This window comes from Camelina sativa, chromosome 20 (genome assembly GCF_000633955.1).
Source record: "Camelina sativa cultivar DH55 chromosome 20, Cs, whole genome shotgun sequence".
Classification (NCBI taxonomy): Eukaryota; Viridiplantae; Streptophyta; class Magnoliopsida; order Brassicales; family Brassicaceae; genus Camelina; species Camelina sativa.
In genome coordinates this window covers 8,115,742-8,139,202 of record NC_025704.1, presented here as the reverse complement: position 1 = coordinate 8,139,202, position 23,461 = coordinate 8,115,742, and the positions used below count along the sequence as shown (strand labels likewise).

General features: G+C 32.6%; 2 protein-coding genes across 2 annotated transcripts in view; both read left to right on the top strand.

Annotated features, from left to right (window-relative positions):
• Positions 1 to 23,461, top strand: part of LOC104770002 — a 59,051-nt gene that overhangs the window by 3,880 nt on the left and 31,710 nt on the right. The gene's annotated exons all lie outside the window — the stretch shown is intronic.
• LOC104772307 (protein FAR1-RELATED SEQUENCE 5-like) lies at positions 20,600 to 21,877 on the top strand. The gene has a single exon (XM_010496938.1). The coding sequence runs from the start codon at positions 20,600 to 20,602 to the stop codon at positions 21,875 to 21,877; it is 1,278 nt and encodes a 425-aa protein (XP_010495240.1).

Here is a 23,461-nt window from a genome sequence, read left to right as displayed (position 1 = left end):
AACCACCCGAGCCTAATTACAACCACATGCAATCAATCGCATCTAACGATTTCGCCTAATTACAAACACATGAGAAACGAACCTTCTCCCTCCGATTAGTTGTGATTTGGACCTCGCCGTTAGCTTCAGGGCACCACCAGAAACAGCCGCCGTCGTTGTCCCACCATATAGCAACCTCCACCGACAAACGAACCGTCGCATCTAACGATTTCGCCGATCTGGATGCCATCGCCTCCGGGTAAACAACCAACCATAAGATCTAAGTCGGAAAAATCATAGGATTCGACGTGAATCCACTGATTTTCCTGATTTCAGAACAGGTTTCGATTGTTCTCTCGCCGTTTCGATCGCCAGAGAAGAGAGAGAGAATGTCGAGAGGAAAGAAGAAGAAAATGGCGAAGAAAAAAAAAACGCTTTTATATTTAAAAAACAACCTATGAGAAACCGCCACGTAGCGTTCTTAAGGTGTTTCTTCTGATCCTTCCCACAGAAGCGATTCTCTTGTGTTTAGATTATTATTGGGTTTTTTATTAACAAATTGGGACCCAATTTAAAGAGTAACCCATATAGCACTTACCAGTAATCATGCTCTAATGTGACCTAAACCTGTAACTTAATAAGTTGTGCGATATAATTATGAAGTTTTATAGTTAATGAATTATGTTTCTTTATTATATGTATAGTTTAAGAGTGGAGAGCTATACCTTCATATAATATACTGTCATTTGTCACTATAATATTGGTTGTTGATTAGCAACATTGGTGTGATAGACGGCATTTTCAATTCCATTTGGAGAATCAAGAGTTTGTTATTGAAACCAGTTTCAACATGAGCATCACTGCAAATGTGTTCCAAAAAGACACTACTTGATTTAAGAAAGGGAAATATGGCCAGACATAGTCTATTGTCTTTAATCAAACTGTAGTATACGTACGTATATGTGTTAGCTTATATTTAATCAAAGTAAATAATTCTATAAAATATTGAGTTTTTACTTTTTACGTGTAACTAGGTCGGTACCCGCGCTATGCCGCGGGATTGTTTCTCATTTTATTTTTTTATTTATTTTTTAAAATTTTTTTTTTTTGTTTTCTGAAAAACTAATTTTTGTATGTTATTTGTAATAAAAAAATCATTATTAATACTCCTTTTGTCCCTAAAAATTGATGTTTATAAGCATTTACACATTTTAAGAAAACAATGATTACTGAGTTTAAATATATTTTTTCTTTGACTAAAGAGATATTATTTAATTCTAAACCAATAACAATTCAAAATTTTAAATATTTTCAATGATTACTTCTTAAAGTTTACAAAACATCAATCTTTGTGGAACAAAAAATATCCAAAAACATCAATTTTTGTGGGACAGAAGGAGTATAGTTTATGACAATGATCGTTGCTAATATTGTTGTTTTCAGTTTTTTTTTTTTAATTTTGTGCCTGCATATTTTTGTTTATTATCATCACTTTCAAAACCATTAAATGTGTCTTACCAAATTAAACATTTCATTATGTAAACATCGACTATATAAAATTTTGATTATTATAATCAGCTATCAAAATAGAATTCATGCATCGCAATTATAGAATTATTTATATATCTTTTTATACCCAACCGGATCAATTCAATTTAACTTAATGTATAATTTTATATTTATACATTAATTTCGTCTAAACTGTATTAAACATAGACTTTGTATTTGTTTCTACAATATATTTTATGAAAAATACTTTGTATCTACTTTGTCAAATCATCGATACAAGAGTACAAGACCAAGTTCGAACATCAAAGTTTCAAGAACATAAACCTTATGCTTCCAAGTATTATGAAAAGCTTTTTAATCTTTCTTAATGAAAAAAATATATATATACTGTTGTATCCTGAAACTGGTTCTGAAACACAAACTTAAACTCTCACCCAAACCTGAAATAGAAACTTAAAACTTGAACTAGAGTTAAAACTCAAAACTGATATTCAAATCCAAGAAGTACTAAACTGAAAACAGAAATTACCTAATAGGCCATTCTTGAACACAAATGAGGAAGATAAAAACCGCAAAAGAAAAGGAAGCATGTAGAAAGGTACCTGAGCAAAATATATATAACCACTTCATTACAAATCAGAACCTCTCATGTTGTATGTTAATAACATTAAACCAATTCACGATAATTGTATTACACTATTCTTATTCCTACAGAGCTGAAAGCTCTTTATTCTAGAGGCAGAGAAATGATCAAATAGCCAAAGAGATTCAAGCTTCAAGATAACAATAGAAAATCTAAAACCTGCAAACCCATCTTTCTGACTGATGATGCTTCAAAAGACCAACTAAAATCAACAACAGCCAAAGGAACAATGTTGCAATGGTTTCTTGAAGGTGTTGCACGTATTCACAAGTTGTTAATGTTACCAATTCTCCCCTTGAGACATAAAGAACAGTATTTTAGCTAGAATAATAGACTGAATTGTTTGCATTTGCATATAAAACACCTTTTGCCTAATGTATCCATTGATAGGGCAATGTTGAGTTTAGGGATGTCCACCAACGTTTCTCAATTTGATGTCACCACAAGCTCAGGTCATTCCTTCTTCTCCACCTATTCAACAGTCTGAGAACACCACTGATACACATAAGGAAAAACATAACAGAAGAATCCTCTTGGTGGTCTTCCTGTATTTGATTTTAATCTTACCAAAGAGCATAACAACTCAAGCAACGAGAACCTCCGGGACACCAAGCCTTCCGCGTCAATGGTTGTATGTATCTCAAGAACCTGACAGATGAAATCAACACCCACGTAGACTCAAGTTCACCATATATATAGCTCTTGCTAGCACAATTTGAAATCATCAAACACTAAGTTCAATTCTAAATTTCTAACTTGGCTTGTTAGCAGTAGTCAGTAGTTGTTAGCTTTCACGAACAACTCCGAGATTGAGAAGACATAATAAGAGGAACGGGGTTTGACACTAATGATTCAAGCTAGGAGTCGTTTCAAAGTGAGAGTCGTTAGCAGATCGAGCATCGTCCACTTTACTGTTTGATTTGGAGACTAACAAAGCCGAAGATGAAGAACCTTCCATCGCCTCTTCGGGTCGCCCGCAAACCCGCAGTTCGCGATGGGAATGACCGCGTAACCCGCAGACTAAATGGATAGAGTCCGCGAGACCGCAAAAGTTTGGGTTTCAAAAGCAAGGCCTATACCCAACCCGTTATACTACTTATTGGGCTATGCGCGCGGGTTAAATTGAATGACGTGGAAGAAATAAATCTTAGGTGTATTAATTGAAATGTTTTAATTGGTTACTGATTTTAAATGATGTGTCAAGACATACTTCAATATTGAAGCTGATGTGTCAGATGAGAAGAGCAACGCATCCTTCTTTTATTGTATTGACTAGGTAAATATCCGCGCTACGACGTGGGATAGATTTCTAAGCTTATTTTATTTGACGCAAGTAAGATTAGTTAAATTTTTAAATGTTTTTAAAATTTAATATTTTGCATTTGCTCATTTTAGTAATTTTACTTATACTCATATTTTTAGATTGAAAAAATCCATTCATATATTTTTAATTCCAAAATCCATTTTTAGAGATTTCAACATCTAAATGACAAAATTCCAACCAGGTTCATTACTTATAAGAAATTTAAGTCTATGATATAGTAACAATAAGTTGTCTATATAATTTATCGATAAGTTATTTTCTAACAAAAGTTTATATATATAGCAAGCTATACCAGAAAATAATTATTGACTGTGAAATAACACTCTATATATATCAAGTTAAACAGACTTTAAAAAATGTCGATAAGTTAGTTTGTGACAAACTTGTATACCAAATTTTCAAATATAAACCTTGGCTAGGTTGCAGAGAAGTTATTAATTTTATTTTTAATTTTTTGAAGCTTTGCTAATCCAAAAAAACCTTTTAAGTACCACAATCAAACACAAATAAATCATAAAAAGACTTTTTTACCTTCATATCAAAAATTTAAATGACGAAATTGTATATACATGAATTATTTTGACTCAACGCTATTTACTAAATAACAAAAGAGAACACAAATTTACCTTCTTAATGAAGTCCTCAATGTTAGTGTTCCACTCATGGAATCAGGTTTATGATACTTCGTTCTCCACCGCGTCAGTACTAATATTCACACCTTCATCTTCCTTCTCTTATGTATACAGAGACTTTGACTTAACACAAACCCCATTTTTTTCTTCGAAAACTATTCCTCTCAACTCCCAAAAAATAACTACCGTGTAAAACCAAAAAGGCATCAATTGCGAGTTGTCTTTAGAAACCAAAAATCCATCTAAATTACGGTGAGTTGTCTATTATGATTTCAATTTATAATATAGTGCAATTTACTTCTTTTTTTATTGGAATGAATGTAAATATATTATGGAAAAAACATTGTTTACATCTACGACATCCTTGTTTTTTACTCTAATTTAACAAACTAATGAAAACAAAAATAAGTACAGAAGACCTAAGCAAGAAGAAGACAGAGTATAACTTCCTAAGGACGTGAGCTGAACTCCATGAACGGTTTTTCTGGTTTCCTGAGAGAAGAAATTCGAGTTTGAACTGTCTGATCTTGCCATAGTGAGTTGTGACTTGAAAGACATACCAAAGAATGAATCGCAGTCAACTTGCAAAGGATGAATCAATAAGCATAGGAAGGACACTGGAATCTTAAAGAAATTATTTTAAAGAATTTCATGTGTGAGATTCTGCCATGTTTGCTCTACCAAAATATTGTAAAGTAAATAATCTAAAGAATCTATTCCAGTCATCAACTAATTACAATTTAGAAAAAAAAAACAATTTAAATTTGGCCAAAGAAAATAGTATTTAAACACAAAATCAATACTTAAGAGTATCAATTGTTAAGCCTAATCCACTTAGAAGCACCAAGCAGAACATCGAATGGTATACAAAAGTGACACTTCTCTCTACCACTCGTTTACATCAAATCGACATTAGCATAAGAGATATGCAGTTATATATACGAATTAGAATATACACCAAGAAGCAGGTCGTCCAGCCACTTCATGGAAAAGAATGTATAAATACAATCGAAGAGCGAAGTTGGAACTGCAAAACACACAAACAAAAAGATATTTAAAAGAAATATAAAAAAATAACACAAAAGATAGTCAAATCTCATGATTATGTTATTATATAAGAAGAACTCACGTTACAAACCTTAAATACACAAAATAAATTCATATCTATCTATATATATAAAGTTGACTTTTTCTCACTTCTGGTGCTGCCACGTCAGCATCCCAATTGTTTAAATAAGACCTTAACAAATTAATGAAGCCCATTCACGTATCCTATAGTCTCTTTAGAAGCCCAGTTCGTTGCCTTTTTAATGAAATTCTCTGGGCTCCTAATCTAATGATCCGCGTGTCCACAAATCTTACCCATTGTGCACGATTGTCTTCTCCACTGGCCGCCGCTGTACGAGCTGAAGCGCCACGCCTTTTCATGTTTCCTCCGTCGCCTTTTCATGTGTCCTCCGTTCTAAAGCTATTGTGTTGTTTACGTTTGAAACCCCCTAATCAGGCCTTCAATGCTTTCTCTTTCAATAGTAATCCCACGACTTACCATTCAATTTTGGTTACTTCAATTCCTATATAATGCCCTCTTCTCCAATTTCATTCATCTATCTCATTCATCTACTTTCTATCTACTTTCATAATTTCCACGATTTTATATTACTTTATTTTAATTGTTGATACAAAAAAGAAACGGAAACAATTTCTTCTGCGCAACATCTTTTTATTATCATTTTCTCTATTACAACCACAAGTTCATGTGTTATGTTATGTCTCAGTTTTCGTTTGTTCTATTCTTAGTATTTTTGTGATCAGCTAACGTTTTTATTTGCATAAATTTTTGTGTTAGATCGCGGAGTTTCAAGGCCGTGTTGGTTTGAGGTATGTATGACTTCTCCTTTGTGTCTGTTTCCCAATTTTTCTTCACCAACTTCTCTAATGGTCAATATTCTTCTAAACGAGTTTGTTTTCATATATTTTCCTCACTAGCTTCTATTAAGTCTATCTCTAAACTGATAAGTGAATAAACATCTCAGTCTCTCTTTGAGGCACCTGGATTGCTGTGTGGGAGGTTCAAAGAAAAAACATTAATTGAGTTTAACTTTCAGGTTACCTCGCATCTATAAATCTTTTTGCCTATCGGTTGTTTTATTTAATATTGTCTATGGTTGATCCTCTGTTTTTTTGTTGTGTTTTCCAGATGTTCTTGCTGTGCACACATTCAGATGAGAGATGCACCTCAAATTCTTTCCTAGACGAGTTTGTTCTTGTTAACTTCGTCCTTTCTAACTTGTTTTTCTTGGTACGCTTAAAGCTGAATATATCTCTCTCTCTTTGATGCAGATCGTGGAGGCACCGGGACAAGTATAGTGATATGCCAAATCTTTCTTCTGGTCTGTCATCTTTATGGGTTTCTTCTGTGCTACGTCTTTCTATTATCATCTTCTCTATTAAAACCAAAAGTTCCTTTGTTCTGTGAATGTCTCAGTTATATTGAAGGACACCTTTGATATGTCGTCACTTCCTGTTAGTCTGCTACCTCTTTGACGGTCTCTTCTATCCCTTTGTTTTTTTTGTAGTGTTCTTTATGATGACCTAATGTTTTTCTTTGGATACATTTTTATGTTAGATTTTTAATGTATATAAGCTAAAGATATCTTCTCTATTTGATGCAGATAGTCGTCGGGTCGAGGCACTGAGATTACTATGTTGAATCTTATCTTCTCATCTATCATTTGTTTAGGTAAGGTTACATCTTCTTTTTCCCCCTAATGACTTTCAGAGATTTGTTATTGTTGGTAATGTATGATTTGTTTTCATGTGTCTTATTTTGTTTTTGGTTGCAGTATGTGGAAACACACTTATGCTGAATTATTGTAGCTGGACTTGATGGAAATGTGATCAGGTTTCCTTCTCCTTATCTCTGTTTTTTTTTATTTTGCCTATGTTTAAATTGCTATCACGGCCTGCTTTGTTTTGCTTCTTTCGGGCACCAGTTGTGATCGTATTTGTAGTTGTTGGAATGAGTTTAATGTGATGAGTTTGATTGTTTTGTTGATTTATATGGTCAGTGAAAAGGAGAAGTTGAGATGGTAAAATCAAGTATCTGAAAGACTGCAAGCTTTTGGTAAAATGTGCAGGTGATTAATTTTTTATCTTTGATCTTTTAACATATAAATATGAAGAAGCACAAGTGAATCCACATTGACGGTTGTTTATTTTGCTTGCTTCTGGCATCAATGGTGTTCAAATTTTAGGTGTTGAATTCATGATCACTCATGATAAACATGTTGTCACCTGGAGGTCTGAATATGTTTTACTCTGGTTCTCATATAGATATTATAATGTCTACACAAGGTCCATCAGTCATTTACTTGGATGCAATGTTTTGCAGGTTCTACTCATATGACACAGGAGTTGGATGATGCAGTACTTAGGAGATTGGTAAGAACATTATTGTCACCATGATTTTCATTTTTATCATATAATTTTTAGTCACTCTGTTTATTATGTTCATGCGATTTTAACCTCTTCTCTCTGTTATTTCAGGTATGTTTATGCTTTTATCGACAAGTGATGGCTTTGACTGATCTTCTCAGGCGTTTGTATGGGTTCCTTGCTCTAGACGCATCTGCGGCATCTCTATTATTTGTTTTTGGATATTTGTTAGGTTTTTTTTTCCTTCTAATTACATGTCGTTTACTTGTCGTTTTTGTTGTTTCAGGTTTAGGATGAAGCTTTAACCTATCAATACTGATGGCTTTGACTGATCGTCCTCAAGCATCTAAACGTATCTCTATTAGTTGTTTTTGAATATTCACTTTGTTTCTGTGGTTTTTTTTGTGGCTCTAGCTACATGTTATTTACTTTTTGTTTTTTTGTTTCAGGTTTTGGATGATGATTTTATCAATCGGCGATGCCTTTGACTGATCTTCTTCAGGCGGTCTCATGGGTTCCTTGGAATGGAGTATACTACTCACAGCTACAAGTTTGCGGACCAGGTAACAAGTTTTAGAAAATGATGTGTAGTATCTTCAAATTATATGACTTATCTTTGTGCTAATACTGTATTTACTTTGATCCTTTGTCTTTCTGCAGTTTTTAATGCAAGCAAAGGCGAGATGCTCATCGGATCCACGTGTTGCAATTTCTCAGCTGGCCATCTCATGTTGAACGTGGTTCTCATGGATGATTGTCATAACAGGGTTGATGCAAAGGTTGAGCTCTGCTAGAAATTGGTCAGTAATAAAATTAACTGCCTTATTAATCTATACAGAAACGATTGACATGGAAGTTACAGTATTCATATTTGGCATCTGAGCAAAGAACGGTAAACCAAAAATCACACAACAAGGTAAGTAAGGAAAAAAATGTGACCTAAACACATGAAAAATGAGCATCTTTACTGTTCTAAATGTTTTACACTTTTTCTTTCATAAAATAAACACAACTTCAAACTATGTCTTTTAATTTAAGAAAATTTAAAAACGCACAACAACTTTTCATAATTATATTGCTTTGAAAATATTAAGTTAGGTATTCAACACTATTAGTTCATTTCTTTTGAGTTTTTCAATAGTACTTATCTGTAACTATGTTATTTAGAAAAACAAAAATCATTTATTATAAATTACAAATAGTATTACTACTTCAAATAGCTGCTGTTTGGCAGGTGCCTATGAAATGAGTAGCATCTGTCTCATTGTCATTTTCCTTACTTTAGGCCAAATTTCTTTTAGTCTCTATGACATGTTATAATTTCTTTCAATTGTTTAGTATTTGTTTAAGTAATTTTAATGATTAGTTTATATTCTTAGTATTTATTTAAAACTAAAAAACAATAATTTTAAAAAGAAAAATTGACAATTATTTATGGAACTGTATATACATATACATAATAAAAAAACTTTGGAAAAATAAAAGAAACTTTAAATCGGAACCAATGCATGGAAGTATCCAAGTCCAATAAAAAAGATTTGACACACTTCCAAATAAAGAAGATTTGATTCTCTTAATTTCTCACAAGTCCGAAATTTTTTTCTTTCGGTTTTGTAGATTTTTGTGGGAAGGTCTTGGAAGTAGGACAACGTGGTTATATTAATTTCCTTGATTACAAAGGTGGATACGATGGCCAGAAAAATGTAGTTCCTTTTAAGGTTGTTGACATCGAGTAAGTAATCTAACTTATCTTCAAAATTAGTTATAAAAAGTACTTCATTAGAGTTTTTTAAACAAAATCAGACGCTCAAAAATAAGCGTATTATACTCATCATCTTTCTCCTTTTTAGTGGCAAGGAGATTAATTGTATGGCAGTAGGTGAAACCTGTTTGGAATTTATGTATAAATGAGATAGGATAATTGCAAACCCTACTTATGAAGGTGAACCAATAATGTGTATGCTAATGTTTTGGAGAACGTCTTGCTTTGGAGGTATTATCCTGTTATTCAAAGTTAATTGTACAAAAGTATCCAAAAAAGGTATAATATAATATCTAAACTTTCTTTCTTTGTTTAGGTAATCATGGTCTAATGTCCCAAATGAGATGTTCATATATTTTTCTTGGTGACGAAGTCCAAGAATTTACAAGAGATCTAGCACTGTAAGTTCATATTATCTATATTGAAAATTTAAAATTAAAATTTCATATTTGATAACATTTAAAGATTATCTTTCCTTTTCCTAGACTTTATTATTACGAGTCATCAGATGATGATGATTATGAGGGAAGCGAAGAAGAAGAGATAGATTCTTCTTAGTAGTAGTACTGCACAAATCATCTTAGCGGAATTACTGGAGAAGAAGAGAAGAAGAACAGAGAAAAAAACTAGATGGTGGTCAACAAATTGGGGGAAATTTACAACGGCGATAACTTTTTAATAATATGTTGAATACGTTGGTCTAAATGTTTTCCTTTAATTGCAGAGACTAAGGAAGTCTACCATCCGTACTATTATTGCTAAATTCTATAATTATGTGTATTTGAATTATAGTTTGTTCAAAGTTTAATTTAAGTTTGGGTTAAAGACTACGGCCTAATGTTAACAAGTCAAATTCATAAGTTACCAAACAAAATTGTGTTCCAACGTACGAAAACAAACTACAATATAATCAGTAGTTTAAGGTTTATTCTATAAATATAGCAATTAACATTTACTAAAACATACCACATCCAGCAATATAACAGAGCTCAATAACAGTTAATTCTACTGAAATACTATTATTTAAAGGGATAAAATTAAGCATGTACACTATGAAAATCTTATGCTGAAAAGATCCAGACAGAACAAGAAAGCAACATGCATATATACTGTTTAAAAAAAAAAACACACATATTTTAAATTAATCAGTTTCTACACAATATTATGTGTAAATAGAAAATTGCACATATAACAAAATTAGAAACTTATTTAGTTTGAAGACAAGAAAACAATTTCCATATTCACAGAAAATACCAACTCATTGGTATTTACCAACACTTTAGTACAACTTATTTTCATTGGTTTTATGAATAATGGTTAAATTAATATACAAAAACATTCCTTACCAACTACTTTGCTTTGGTATACAAATTATATGTTTTGTCTTAAAAATTTGTATAATATATATTAGTTGTTATTATTTGTATATATTTATTAATTCTAACATCATACTCGAATATTTTAAAAAACAAAACACGCCAGCAAAGCTCAAAAGAAGAAAAGAAATTACAACAAATATAAAACAACAAAACAAATATATGATCTCAATTATCGAAATTATCCAAATAAACGACTAAACATTAGAAACAGTAAACTCAATTATACTGAATGCAAAACAAAACAACATAATAACCCAAATATAATACAAAACCATAAAAAATTATATAATAACCCAGAATAAAAATTTAATGCCTAAAAATAAATAAAAAATCAAATGCAGCAAAGAAATCGGTTAATAATGGATCAATACAGCAAACAGTTGAACTTAAAATAGCAAACGGTTTATGAATAATGATTAAATTAATTTACAAAAACATTCCTTACCAACTACTTCGCTTTGGTATACAAATTATATGTTTTGTCTTCAAAATTTGTATAATATATATTAGTTGTTATTATTTGTAAACAAAGGAAAAAAAATAAATAAATATATATATATATATATATATATTTATTAATTCTAACATCATACTGGAATATTTTTAAAAACAAAACACGCCAGGAAAGCCCAAAAGAAGAAAAGAAATTACAACAAATATAAAACAACAAAACAACCAAGAAAATAAGAAACGAAAACATATAATTAAAATTGAGTAATTAAAAAAGGTATGAAACACCAAATTATACATATCTACCGTCGATTATATGCAATCTAACGGTCATAAATCATAAATTACCTAACCATTATTCTCTTATTTAGTAACAACTCGAACACAATTAATTCTGTAATTTTCCTTCTGATTTTAAACCCTCCGCCACACCCCAGCAAGATCCATAACGTTTATTCACAATTCCAAATCTAACGATTGCCTCATTTCCCTTTTGCTTCTCTTCTCCTTACCAGGTTTAGGATCAAAAAATAATAGAGTTCGCACCATTGTTAAATAAGAATCTCACGTACCAGGTTTCTCTTTTTTAAACCCATTTGATCACTTCATTGTAATTGATCTCCTCTTATCATTTACAGGATTTCGATCTTCTCTTTTGGTGAACCGATTGTAAAAGTATGTAATTTATTATTGTATTAAGTTTCTTAATTTTGTTCAAATTACATTTCTTTAATTGATTGATGATATTGATCCACTGTACATGAGAATTATCCAACACATCGAAAACAAACACACATAAGTAGAAGGAGCGTCACGAACTTCAAACGATACTTGAAGATGGTACTGTTAGAATTTATTGTCTTTCTTGTTATCTAAACTTTGTTAACTGTTAACCAACCACATGTATGTTTAGACTTTGCTAAATTTAAATATTCTCGGATATCATACTAAAAAAAAACATACCTAATTAGGAGAGGAAAATCAAATTGTGTAGGAACGCCCAAAATATGAGGCCTACACATAACCAGACCTCTCCTTCAAGAGATTTCAACTCTTATAATGAACAAACTTCTCACAGACGATCTAAAAAATAAAGTCGCCAAATATTAGAGGACATAGAAGAACACACATTTACTATCCCACAAAGAAATAATTTATAAAACAGATAATACACTTTTAAAAAATAGACCAACATAATAATATAAACAACAAAACTGAAAATACAGTAGAAAAAAAACTACCGCGCGTAGCGCGAGTCGATTGCTAGTTTTATTATATAGAGGACAAGCATTAAATACTAATATAGCTTTTAACGTGCATGGATTGAAACCATCATATTTAAATTATTAAGCAAAGAGAACCCAACCACACTTGTTTTCTCTTAAAAAACCAGGATACACCCTCAACCGAAGCAATATGCTAGGAACTATTCAATCGAAATCAACTTTTCACTTAATATATAATCTCAAATTTTAAAGTCACAAACAATACAAATTAGAGGATTTGTTCATGAAAATATAAGTCACTGAAAGAGAAAGAGAACCGGAAAACATCTGATTGATTATTCGTTGCCTTTTCCTATAAAGTTTTAATTTTTTTGGAATTGTGAATATTGACATGTTAGCAAAATTAGAGATGAGCTGTATTAATTGTTATAATTTTATTTGTTAAACATTTTAACCGATGTGTCAACTTCTCCTTCAACTAAAAAGCTGATGTGTCAATACATAAGAGAAACTCGTCCTTTCTTCCAATAATAAAAAGGATAAAACTTTTCTTTCAATTTCAACTGAAACTGAATTTGATTCTAACCTTTACTTACATGGTTCATTTAAGACAAAATGCTAACAATCATAGTTTGTTAATTTTTATGTATATCTATTATCGACAAGGTGAATTAGACAAAAAAAAAAAAACATAAAAGGAAAAAATATTATAAGAGGAGCAAAAAAAAAAGATGGCGTAGGCTTCATAATCAAACTCAATAATAGACCCACTGGCAGATTATTTACATCGAGAGAGGGGAAGAACGAAAGAGAGTACACAAACAAAATCATTGTTACATGTAAGTAAAATTAGAGCTAACGTATTAATTATTTTAAATTGATAGGTTAATCATTTTAATTGATGTGTCAATCTCTCCTTTAATACAAAAGCTGATGTGTCAAACAAAGAGAGCAACACATTCTAGTTTTATTGTATTGATTAAACGAATCATTCATAGCTATTTTGTTTTGAACCGTTAAAAATCAGTTTTATAGTGAATAATATTACTGTTATTTACGAAAAAAGAGATTCACTGATCATAGTTAATAAAATGGTTAACCATGGGTAAGGAGGTAACGACAGAATGTATGTGACGTCACCACTGTTGCATCAGTAGCTAGCTATATAGGTTGTGGGATGAATTAATTCAATATATGGTATGATTTGAGACAATACGGCTCACGATTAATGCCAAAGATAGACCCTTAATTTAGCTTTCTTTTCTTATTTTTAATCGATAGATAGCCAAGAAGAAGAAAAGAGAATTACACTGTACAGGCTTTGCATTTTTGTTATAGGCTATATATATATATGATGATGATGATTAGTTTCCACAAACTGCTTTGTTCTTATCCATTATATAATTATATAGTAGCAGTACGCACAGTTGATCCGATATTGGAAGTTCTCAATCTCATCAGAATCCTAAGCTTTACTTGATTTACAACAAAACTAAAATTACTAATGAAATAGCTTTTGTGATCATCATACCATAGGACCAATATCTATTTGTTTTATTCAAATTGAAATCAGGTTAATGTTTTCAAACAATGCAATTCCTTTTCAAAATGAACAAAAAAATATACATAGAGGCATAATGATAGATATATAATCATACCCTACCTAAGTCTGCACTCTGCAGAACCGATCTTTATTAACCTATATCACAATAGAGAAAAATAAAATGTCAGACTGAGGCCTTATCGACAATATATGTCTATCAGTTTAAAGAAAATAAAACTAAGGTTTCTATTAAGATTGATTACCAAGTTGTTATAACCAGGTTGTCGACCCTAACTGACCACAACTTAGAACATGTCTAATATTAACTCTTGGTGGCTCACCCTGTGGTATCTTCAAAGTGTAGATTCCCTGAAACATTTTTACATAAACCATGCTAAGTTTCAATAATTAACCTTCCGTAGCATTTAACACCCATGCAAGTTACCAAGAGTTTTGCAAAACAAAGAACAACGTTCTATCTTTCATCCTCCTAGAGGCAACAATGAGAAGGGCATGCCTATGAATTGTGGAGTCTCTTGCTAATTTGCATAACAATAGAATTCCCTAAAATTACTCATTCCCACATTATCAATAAAATTAGTTTGCATTAATGATTCAATTATCTAGCATATATAATTATATATTTGTACTATTAAACAAGAAGTACTCATATCAAGTGTCATTGAAACAAGATATTTGTATGGTGGATGTGTGATGATGAATGTATGCAATGGTGAGATATGAATGGAATGATGGATGTGTGTTTCAATTTCCCCTTATGCTGTTGCAGTATAAGAGGTATCAATCCTAAATGAGTGTTTGTGAACAATTAAGATATGCATATGAATCTAAGTTAAGACAAATGTAAAGATTGTTTGTCACTAACAATCCTAAGATGAAAATGTAAAATGCAGAAGATAAACTACAAGAACTAACAACTAGATGCAAATGAAACTGAATGATTGAAACAGTGATAAAGCAAGAACAGAAACAGAGACTACTACTAATGAACTAATGCAAGATAATTAATGAACTGAAAACTAAATGTATGCAACTGGAATGAAACAAGAATGAAACAAGACAAACACAAATCATAGACACAGAGTTCTGGGGATGAACTCGAGCAGCACTCGACCGAGTGTAGGTCGAGTGGGTGGTCGAGCTAGACTAGACGCAGAAACAGAGCAATGCAATAAAAACAGAGTAATGCTAAATCCAATCAAACAACAAGCAAGCAACAGGATTAAGACTAAGATTTCAATAAACAAAGAAGGTCCTGAGGATGGATTCATGGGATGGACTAATCATTGTGGTTATCTAACTTGGTCAACAAATCTCAAGCAAACTTTGAGCTAACCTCTAGACATATTAATCTAAGACAAGTTTCTCCCACTCTCATGGTCAAGAAACAATCAAACCTATGCAATTCTAGACTTGTTCTCACACAGTAAAGAATCTACACAAGCAGGCATTAAGCAATACATCTCAAACCAAACAAGACCTCTAATCTCTTAGCAAGCCTAATGGTAAGCTCTAGATCTAGCCTTATCTATGCTTCTTAAACATTGGTGTGATGCTAAGAAGCTTGAGATCAGATCCTACCCTCTCAGATATAGGATCAGCATTAAGAACATCTAGCCTAGAAGAGATCTACAACAATCAAGCTTGACCAAATCAAATAAACCACAAGATCAATCCATCCTAACCCATCGTCAAGATCCTAAGAAGACTACTCACAACAAGACATGATGAAACAAATCAAAAACCCAGAAATTATTGAAACTTGCATTATTAGAAAGATAAAACAGAGATCTTTAATATTAGAGAAGGAATCAAACTCAAATTCTCAATATCTTGAAAGTTATGAAACAAACAAAATATAAGAATCTAGTCTTCTTTCTTAAGAAAGTACAAGATCTTAAAAATAAAAATGCAAAAGGAATAAAGCTAAAAAAGGTAAAAACTAGGTTCAGAGAATATCTAAAAAGCTGGACTCTTTGGTGGCTGCAGGTACAAGGCTTTTTATAGTGGGGAAGGTGGAAGCCCTAAAAATAGAAAAAGTCAAAGTAGTCAACGGCTCGGTCAACTCGACCTGTGCTCGGTCGAGCTAGGGGTCGAGCTGGCTTCTCACGTGCAATCACCACTCGGTCGAGTCCTCCTCAGCACACGGTCGAGTGTCTGGTCGAGTGTGCGGTCGAGTTGGACTCCTGACCTTGTTGTTTCAGCCTTAACTCCCTTGTTTCCTCCTCATGATTGCCCCACATCTCTTCTCCATTGCTTCCATGCTCCTTAAGCTCCAAAATCACCTGTTTGTGCATGAAAAGATGCAAATGCAATGCAACTAAACTCTAATGCATGATTAGTCCTAAAGCTACACAATAATGGCTTAAATGGATAGCAAAAGATGCAAAAGATGTAAATAAACTAAGGGAAAACAAGGTAAAATATATGAACATCAGTCATTAGTTTTAAGATTATTTTAAATTTCTCATTAAGGGCATACAAATGTTAATTTAAGTCTTAAAACTAATAAATTTTTAAAAATAATTATTAGTATTCATAAAAATTATTTCATTTTCTCTCTAATTAATTATGTATGAAAATCAATACTTATTTTTTAAATTTTTTAACTAATCAAACTTTAAAAATAAAAGGGGGTTATTGGTTCTATAATTTTATAGATTTAGAAATTCAAACAAAAAGCTTGTGTTATATAATCACTGATTTTAAAATAATTATCAAAATTATGTGTTATTGGTTCTATGATTTATAAATACTTGTTAAAATTTCATAATGTTCATTTAATGATTTGTTTTTGGATTTCAAAATCCATATTATGTTCTTAATGGATTTGAAAGTAAAAACTATAGGATTAAAAACCAAGAATAAAACATGTTATTTCAAAATTCATATGTTTTGATTTTCATAATTTACAATTCTATATAGATTTACAAATCATTCATCCAATAACAACCCCTACGATTTGATATTATACCATATGATTGTTTAAATTGTTATAGTTTAAAGTTTTTTGTTAAGATNGCTACACAATAATGGCTTAAATGGATAGCAAAAGATGCAAAAGATGTAAATAAACTAAGGGAAAACAAGGTAAAATATATGAACATCAGTCATTAGTTTTAAGATTATTTTAAATTTCTCATTAAGGGCATACAAATGTTAATTTAAGTCTTAAAACTAATAAATTTTTAAAAATAATTATTAGTATTCATAAAAATTATTTCATTTTCTCTCTAATTAATTATGTATGAAAATCAATACTTATTTTTTAAATTTTTTAACTAATCAAACTTTAAAAATAAAAGGGGGTTATTGGTTCTATAATTTTATAGATTTAGAAATTCAAACAAAAAGCTTGTGTTATATAATCACTGATTTTAAAATAATTATCAAAATTATGTGTTATTGGTTCTATGATTTATAAATACTTGTTAAAATTTCATAATGTTCATTTAATGATTTGTTTTTGGATTTCAAAATCCATATTATGTTCTTAATGGATTTGAAAGTAAAAACTATAGGATTAAAAACCAAGAATAAAACATGTTATTTCAAAATTCATATGTTTTGATTTTCATAATTTACAATTCTATATAGATTTACAAATCATTCATCCAATAACAACCCCTACGATTTGATATTATACCATATGATTGTTTAAATTGTTATAGTTTAAAGTTTTTTGTTAAGATTTTAAATTATGATTCTTCTATTATTTTTCTTTGATTTCATTTACAAATTGTGTTGAATTATCATATACAAGTATCTATGATTAATAAATATAAAAATCAAATCATTTCAATGCATTTCCAAAGTTGTAGATTTTTTTGTTTGCATATGTCGTGATTTTAATTTCAAAAAACAAAGATATGTTAATCAATCTTTGAAGGAAAAAAAAAAAGCAATCAGAACGTTGTGTGGTGTCATATTTACTCGTTGGACAGGCAAATTAGCACAACCTGTCCCCTCAATCAAGACTTACAAACTCTTATTGGTCATGCTCCACACCTGTGTCAGATGTGTACATCCTAATTATGTAATTAATTTGTTTTTAATATGTTCATCACCACATAGAAAAAAACAAGTAAAAAGAAAGAGAAAAATACCATAAAAATCCCCAACTTTTAAATTTAGGACAAAAACTTTAGGTTGATTTATCCAAAAAATAGGGAACTTTTTTTTATCTCCCTGTTTTAGGCACACGGTTAAGTATCTGTTAGAAGCTAATAGACGGGGTTAACAAACCGTTAACGGCTTCCGTTTAGCCAAAACGTCGACGTCTTATAAACAACAAAACAATGAAGGAAATAAGAATCTCCAAATCGATTTCTAGGTTTTAGTTTTGAAATCCCCAAATCGATTTCTCAACCTCTTTCTTTTCTGATGAGTTCAAGTTCGATCACATCCGGTGACGTAGGTGAACGTGGTGTGCCGTCGAAGTGTGTGTGGCTTAGATGTCAAGTTATTTACCTCTAAGAGAACCCGAGAATACCATTCTTTCATTGTGTAAGCAAACGAGATGTCAATACATGGACAAACAAAAAAGTAAATCCAATCCAGTATTTAAACCTGGATTAATTACCGTGTATGCTAAAATCTAAGTATTTATACAATTAAACAGGTGTAGTGTAATTTATATTGGATGATCCGGTTTTTATATAAGATGAACAGTTTATGTTGGAAACGGCAAATTTATAAGATGTATAATAGTTCACATATCATACTAAAAAAATATGCAATCCAGACCATCACTGTTTTTTTTTTTTGTGTGGTCAACTTCCATCACGCTGTTCAAGGAATTTATTGCTGGAATGCCACTTACGGGAAAATTTTGATCTTGCGTACCACTTGAGAGTCTGCATATCACCCAAAATGTGATATCCCCATTTTATCCTTAATGAATAATTGTTGAATTTACGAAAACAAACAAAATTGTCGACGCACCTGGAAATATTATCGCGAACGCTGCTCCTCTGGTCGACGGAGAAGCTCTTTTAAAACGGAAGCTCGCGATTCGGAGCAGCTCTCATTCCATTACTCTTGCTCGACGGCTGCCTTCGACATAATAACCGCCGCGTCCTTCTTATACTCTCGTCTGTGGCGTTTAATTCATGTAAGTGATTCGGTTTTGTACATTTTTAAAATTTGGGGGCTCATTAGATCTTGGCATTTGCTGTTTGGGTATGTACATTGGATTGATAGATTCGGTTTAAAGAGACGATTAGGTAATTGCATTGTTATGTAGTGTTTGAATCGTGTTGAATCAAGAGAATCTCATATCTGAGTAGACCAATTTTAGTGGAGCGGCAGAGTATAGGATAACTGAAAATACTGGTACAAATGTAAGATTTAAGGACAAATGATATAACCGGTACAACTTTGGATTTGTAATTGTCTTTTATATGGTTATATTTCCAGGAGGCCATGAAGAAGAATAACCACACAAGTGTACATTATGACATTGGCGGATACTATTCAGAGCATGAGTGGATTTCCAAGAATCTACTATATGCTATATTGTTTAAGACGGCATCTTTGGAGAAGATAACATATTCTGTGTTAGTAGATAAGATACGGAAGAAGAGCGCAATAAATGAAGCCGGTGGAAAGCTGAAATTGAGTTACCGTCAATCTAAAGCTCGGAGAGAGTCAAATATTGAAGATGACGATGATGTATATGTATTTTTAACGTCATTGGACACAGATGGACTTAAACCAGTATTGCATGTGGAGGTGGTAAATGGTGTCGAGCAACTGTCAAGAGCGGAGCGGGGAAGTTCTGTTGGCGTAAATTATGAGAGTGTTGATGGTCAACAGTGTAATGCAGGAATCATTACTATTTTTAGAGAGGGGGAAACATTACAACAAGAGCCGGTTATTGTAGAGCCTATAGTTGAAGAAACGGATATTGAACATCCGATGGAGAACGCTGAGAGAATGGAGCATGCTGATAGAATGGAGAATCCTGATAGAATGGAGAATTTTGATAGGATGGACAATGCTGATAGAATGGAGAATGCTGAGAGAATGGAGAATGTTGAGAGAATGGAGATTGTTGAAAATGTTGTTATTGGAAATTCTGAGAATGTAGTGGATGTGGATAACCTGATAGGTAATGTGGATGTCGTTGAGGTTGGTAGGCTTGAATATGATGAGCCTCCACGTCATGTAGAAGTAAGTCACACTTATAAAGAATGGGATGATGGTACAGGTCTTGAAATATTTCAAGAATTTTCTTCTAAAGAGGCAGTATGGGATGTGCTTAACAAAGCTGCAAATAAGCACTGTTATGGTGTGAAGACAGTTGCGTCTGACACGAAGCATCTTATGGTGGAATGTAGTCAAGCTTCAAAAGGTTGTGAATGGTATTTGCGAGCTGGAAAAATTAAGGATTCTGATTTTTGGAGTGTTTGAGTACATAGAAACATGCACACATGCTCTCGGTCTGAAGACAGTACAAGCTATATCAAACAAAAAGGCACACCAAGACTAGTAGCATCTGTTTTGCATGAAGATTATCCAGGTATATTTGATACCCCGACTCCTAAAAACATCATGAGTATAGTTCGAGGTAGACTGGGTTTGCATTGTTCCTACTCCACCGCCTTAAGAGGGGAAAAACAACATGTTAAAGATGTGCGAGGGAGTCCTGAAACAAGCTACAAGAATTTGGAATTTTATCTACACATGTTACGAATGGTGAATCCTGGGACAATAACAAGTGTCGAGTTGGACGAAGAAAAAAGGTTCAAATTCTTATTCATTGCTTTAGGGGCTTGCATTGAAGGGTTTAGGGCAATGAGAAAGGTAATAGTTGTTGATGCAACACATCTGAAGACTATGTATGGTGGTATGTTGGTTTTCGCAACAGCTCAGGATCCTAATCATCACCATTACCCCATTGCGTTTGGTGTGATTGATACTGAGAATCATGTTAGTTGGCCATGGTTTTTCAACAAACTGAAAACCGTCGTACCGGATGATCCTGAATTGGTTTTTATAAGTGACAGGCATAAAAGCATAATATATGCCATCTCGGAGGTGTACCCAAGTGCAAGGCATGCTCACTGTATATATCATTTAAGTAAAAACCTCAGAGAATATGTCAAGACCGACAAGGATATAGCTTCAGATAAATTCAAGGAGTGCGCTCATATTTATACTAAGAATGATTTCGATAGAGAGTTTATGGATTTTAGAAGGAGGTTTCCTAATGCCGCTAAATATTTAGATGAAAAGATTGGGTTGGATAAATGGGCAAGATGCCATTTTGAAGGAGATAAGTACAACATTGACACAAGCAACGCAGCCGAATCAATGAACAGTGTGTTTGTTGAAGCAAGGAAGACCCATTTGTTGCCTATGATTGATACTATTATTGAGAAATTTTCTGAATGGTTCAACAAATATAGGAAAGATTCTGTTGGTGCATCAAACACAAGGAAACTGGTGCCGGTTGTGGATAATGAATTGCATGACCGTTGTGAAATTGCAGTACGTTTAACAGTGATTGAGTTAAACAGCTACCACCTTGAGTACAACGTCATAGGTCTGGATGGGAAGACTTATTTGGTGGACTTGAAAATGAAAAGTTGTTCTTGCAGATGTTTTGATATCGACAAGTACCCATGTGTCCATGCCATGGCCGCGCTCAGAAATCTCATGAGGAGAGAAGTAAGAAGAGTGCATATCGAAATGCATGATCTCTGCTCAATATATTACTTGATTGAGACGTGGGCATTGGCATATTACAGAACAATTTATGTTGTGCCCCATGAGTCTGACTGGAATGTTCCTGCTGCAATTCGACAATTAATGGCTAAGCCGCCAGAGTACACTAAAACTGGTGGTGGAAGAACACAAGAAAAGAGATTCCGTTCTATTGCGGAACGTCGTCGTAAGAGGAGGAGGCAAATGAAGTTTAAACCTGGCATAAATTTGGAAAAGTTTCTGCAGCCTCCAAATCTTGCTTAACAAACTGAGGACACCTAAGCACTTTGTTTTATGTATTTGTCTTTTATGGAATGCTCTGTTTTGTGTTGTTTATCGTAGAACCAATTGTAACTTTTGACAAACTAAGTTCTTCATTTTATGTATGTGTTTTGATGTGGTAATTCAGAAAACCAGGTTCATCTGGAGACAACTAAGAATAACACTTATTAATGGGTTTAATGCATAATAAGGTTCAACTGGATCAACTTTCAGGTTCAACAGGTACAACTAAAAGGTTCAACTGGTAAAACCAATATGTTTATTTGATGTGTATCAACGTCTGCTATCTCAAGTATGTATTGCTGATATTAAGATAAATTAGAAGTAAGAAGAAGTCCATAACATGAAAAAAATATAGTGACAATTATTTTTATTTTTTCTTAATACAAGCTATTGTATTGTTTCATATGAACCTCTCTTCAAAGTATATGGGACTCTTTGTTCTTCTCATATCATTTTACAACAAAATACGGGAAAATTACGATATCGTTAAAATTTTCCAACCAGAACCTCTTAACTGATAAATTATCAATATTCAAAATTTGGCCAACTTGAATCCCTAAAGTTTAAGTAAAGGCCAACTATAAAAACACGAAAATCTATTAAATTCCAACTATGTTAGTGTCGGAACAACTGAACACTTAAGTACAACTATGAGNGTACAACTATGAGTAAAGATATCTGTATATTAATATTATTCCGCCGACATTTCTGAAGAAATAGACACGTGCTCTCCTATGAGTAAAGATAACTGTATTTTAATATTATCTCCACAATATATTTATTCCGCTCTCCTATTTCACAATTTCATAATTTCATTTTCTCAAATTCTTCACAATTTCAAAAGTAGATCTAGGGTTTCGAACAAACGAAGTAACGCCGTCGCCGATTTCAGGTTTCAATAATTAACCATGCCAATCAGCTACACTGAGAGTTCCGAAACTGAAGCAAGCTTCGATAGTGGCGGTGCAAGAGCGGACAGTAATTATGGAGTTCCAACCATATGTTTCTGTGGCGAACAGATGAAACGAGAAGTGTGTGCTACTGGGGAGAATCAAGGCAGAAAATACTACAAGTGCCCAAAGAGTGAGGTAACGCTGTTTTGTATTGCAATTGTATTAAGTTTACTTTACTTTAGTAATTGAGCTTTCTTAGTAATGTTGTGTTGAATTATGTTGTGTTCCGTTTTTTCAAAATTTGAGTATAGGTGGGTGGAGGACATTTATCTAAGTGGTGGGATGATGCTATTGATGAAGAGTTTCTCAGGTTGTGGCACGAAATTAGGACCCAGTGTGGTGTTAATCATCCTGGAATGGAGTCCATTCGTCAGTCATTGAGTCGTATGCGTCTTGAACTTGATTCCCTTAAGGAGGAGCAGAGTCAGCAAATTAAGCAGATGCCTACTTTGGAGGCACTTTCTGAGTCAATGCGTGTTATGCGTATTAACATGGCACATGTTAAGGAGGAGAATGACCTTATTGTACGCTTGTACCGTTTTGGAGGTGGTGATGCGATGGACGCATTTCGTGAGCATCTCCGTGTTATGCGTATTGAGGTTGGTGATCT

Bases quoted from the DNA above. Each gene is read 5' to 3' on its own strand.
- LOC104772307 (XM_010496938.1), top strand. From the start codon at position 20,600: ATGGTGAATCCTGGGACAATAACAAGTGTCGAGTTGGACGAAGAAAAA.